General features: G+C 39.0%; 1 protein-coding gene across 1 annotated transcript in view; it reads right to left on the minus strand.

Annotated features, from left to right (window-relative positions):
• LOC106934400 (protein NLRC3-like) overlaps positions 1–1,280 on the minus strand; it is a gene marked incomplete at its 3' end in the record, with an annotated part of 10,865 nt that extends 9,585 nt beyond the window's left edge. Inside the window, exons 1-2 of the mRNA XM_015014274.1 lie at positions 1,176–1,280; positions 476–628 (exon numbers count right to left, since the gene is read on the minus strand). Coding sequence (XP_014869760.1) covers positions 476–628; positions 1,176–1,240 — 218 coding nt within the window. The remainder of the gene's footprint in view (positions 1–475; positions 629–1,175) is intronic.
• Between the last annotated feature and the right edge of the window lie 2,038 nt (positions 1,281–3,318).

Below are 3,318 nucleotides of genomic sequence, written 5' to 3' on the forward strand. Positions count from 1 at the left end.
GTCAAGGGTCAAAGTTGAGTAGATTAGTTGACGCGTCGTCCTCCAGGATCCAATGAATGGAACCTGGAGGACCGTTCCTCCATCCTGGACCCATAAGAAGACACTGGGCCTTCTTATGGTTATAAAACATTTAATCATTTTGGGAACATTGTACACTTAAAGACTTGACCTGTAAAAAAAAACTAAACTAAAAAAGCTCTCATAACTGCCAACATAAAATTATGAACAAATGATGGTCAAAAATTGTTTCTGCCATAATTAGACCTCCTGCTGTGAGGTTACCAGTGACTCCATTTAACTGTTCATGATGCCACTCACTGTGACTTTAAGATATTACAAAAAACACCTCTAATTATAACAAAGGACTTACTTTTGCTCTGGGATTTACGTACTAACATTTTACCATTACACTCTGAATTGTTGCATGTACGCACGGTTAATAGTGTCTCACACATCCTTGTAACAGACGACTTACCTTTGGTCTGGGAATTGAGGAGAATTACTGAAGCCCACAGGAAGATCTATGGATCGGTCACTCCTTATAGAAACGCCACTGGGTGATGGAGAGACTGCTCTGTTCTCTGGATTCATCCTCAGGTTCCTCTGAGTCTCCTGCAGTGAAGCCCATCTGAGAGGGAAACAGAGACACTCAGTCACCACGGGAATCACTTCCAGTTCACCCAGTTAGCTGCTGTAGAAACTGGCCAGTAAAGCAGGAAGACGATCATCTCCTGGGTTGAACTGAACGTGAGCACTTCTTTTTGCTCGCTAACTTGATGGGCATTGCTTATGGTTGATAGCTAATGTGCTAGATTTTACTGGAATCTTTAGTGCTTGCCGATGTGTACGCTACATTCTGGAAGGTTTTGAAACTTCATTTTTCAGGCACCAAAAAGTTTTTATTATGTCTTAAAAACCGCTGTTTTGTTTTTAACTGCTTGGGCTGCTCTTAGTAGAAGTAGAAACCCAAATGGAAATAAACGAATGTGACAAATGTGAATTTTGCATAAAATGTCCCATTTAAAGGGAAATGCTCATCAGGAGGAGCCTGACGTGATTAAATGAAACATGCAATGTTTCACTGATTAATAGTTAGTTTGAGAGAATTTTCATTTTACTCAGTATTGTTCATGTTCTATGAAAATGCTCATATTTCTGATTAACAGACGACTTACTTTTGGTCTGGGAATCCAGGATCATTACTGAAGCCCACAGGAACATCTATGGATCGGTCACTCATAGAAACACCGCTGGGGGATGGAGAGACTGTCCTCTTCTCTGGCTTCCTGCAGTGAAGCCAATCTGAGAGGGAATCAGAGACACTCAGTCACCAAGGGAATCACTTCCAGTTCACCCAGTTAGCTGCTGTAGAAACTGGCCAGTAAAGCAGGAAGACGATCATCTCCTGGGTTGAACTGAACGTAAGCATCGCTGACGTTGCTCACTAACATGATGGGCATAGGGTAGGGGTGGCGTTAGAACCACTGATCCTCCAGAACCACTGGTTCCCACCCATCAACCCGCCTCCCAGGAGCAGAACCGACCCGAGCAGAGCAGTGAAGTAGAACCTGGTTCCCCTTTAACTAGGAGAACAACAGATCTCATCTAGATGTTAAATTATTACATAATAAATCATTTATAGTGAAAACTGAACAATAAATAAACTCTACATTCCTGAATAAACTGCAGTTTGTTTAGTTTTCTGTCCTTAAAGCAGTGGTCCTCAAACTACGGCCCGCGGGCCGGATCCGGCCCGCCTCCACATTTTGTCCGGCCCCTGAACAATACTAGAGAGCATTCAGATTTTTTTTTAATATACTGTATTTTCCGGACTATAAACCCCTTATATGTGGATTTTTCTTCAACCACCAGGGGGCTCTTTAACAGGAAGTGAATCAAATGGAAGTCAAAATTGGAAATAAAAGAAGAAAGCGCCCATTAAAACAGAATTAGATTTTAATAGGGAATTGAAATTTGAGAATGTTGTTGATCAGTTAAATAGCATTGAGAGAAAAATGAAGATTTTTCGTTCTTTTTAAATAATACTGGGATCATTATGAGAATTTGAGGTACAGATATTAGGATCCAGTAGATGGCAGTAGTGCAACAATAATGGATGCAAGCTCCCATTGAAATCTAAAGAAGAAGACGGCACATATTTTCATTTAGCACATGCTAGTAGCAGACATGAAGGATCAGGACTTTTACTGTTACAGTTATCATTTGGAAACTACCATAATCAGTTCAGTTAAATCTAAACTTGGCAACTTTTTCTTTTTCATCCGTAATAAATGTGACATTCAATTGACCTGTTATTACTCAAATTTTGGGTGTCCGCCCCCCTCTGCTGCTGCTGCATCGTTGTGGAAAACCATTAGCGACAGAATATCTGCGGCTTATATGTGCATGTTTTAAAAAAACAACAACAAAAAAAAAAAAAACTGAGGTTGTGGTTTATAGTCCGGTACGGCTCATAGTTCGGAAATTACGTACTATAATCCTTCCTGGATTTATTCTGTAAAGAACCCAGAGAGGGTTATTTGGTTATTATTTATTTCATTAATGGTGTTATTTATTTTCCTGACTTGTTCTGTGAAGAACCCAGAGAAGGTTATTTGGTTATTATTTATTTCATTAATAGTGTTATTTATTTTCTGACTTTTGTTCTGTGAAGAACCCAGAGAGAGTTATTTAATTGTGCCTTCTGGAAAACAATACATTTTTACATTTAGGCACTCCTGCAATCGTCACACTTTTTCTGTTACAAACTGACTAGGAGAACAACAGATCTCATCTAGATGTTAAATTATTACATAATAAATCATTTATAGTGAAAACTGAACAATAAATAAACTCTACATTCCTGAATAAACTGCAGTTTGTTTAGTTTTCTGTCCTTAAATAGTCGATCTGGTTCAGACACTTTCTGATCCAGAATCTTTTTCCATTAACCAAGATAGTTTTATAGAATAATTTTCCATCCTCTGCATTAATCAGGATGACAATAAATGAGTAGAGATTTAAAGGCTCTGAAGGGAGGAACAACTTTGTTATTCACCAGGAACCTCTGGGTGGAGTTTGGAGAGAAACAGGATAAACCAGTTTTATTTTATCACCATGACTCAGTCAGAACAGATTAAAACTGCACAAAGCCCTGATTTACTTTAACTAGACCAGGGGTCGGTAACCCAAAATGTTGAAAGAGCCATAGTGGACAAAAACAAACAAACAAAAAAATCGATCGGTCACCGATCATAATCTGACCGATTTTCGTGAAAAAGTGCGTGATCGGTGATCATTGGCTCTTGTTGCCGATAC

Source organism: Poecilia latipinna, unplaced genomic scaffold (assembly GCF_001443285.1).
Source record: "Poecilia latipinna isolate Pla-1442-1.1 unplaced genomic scaffold, P_latipinna-1.0 Scaffold1801, whole genome shotgun sequence".
NCBI classification, from domain to species: Eukaryota; Metazoa; Chordata; class Actinopteri; order Cyprinodontiformes; family Poeciliidae; genus Poecilia; species Poecilia latipinna.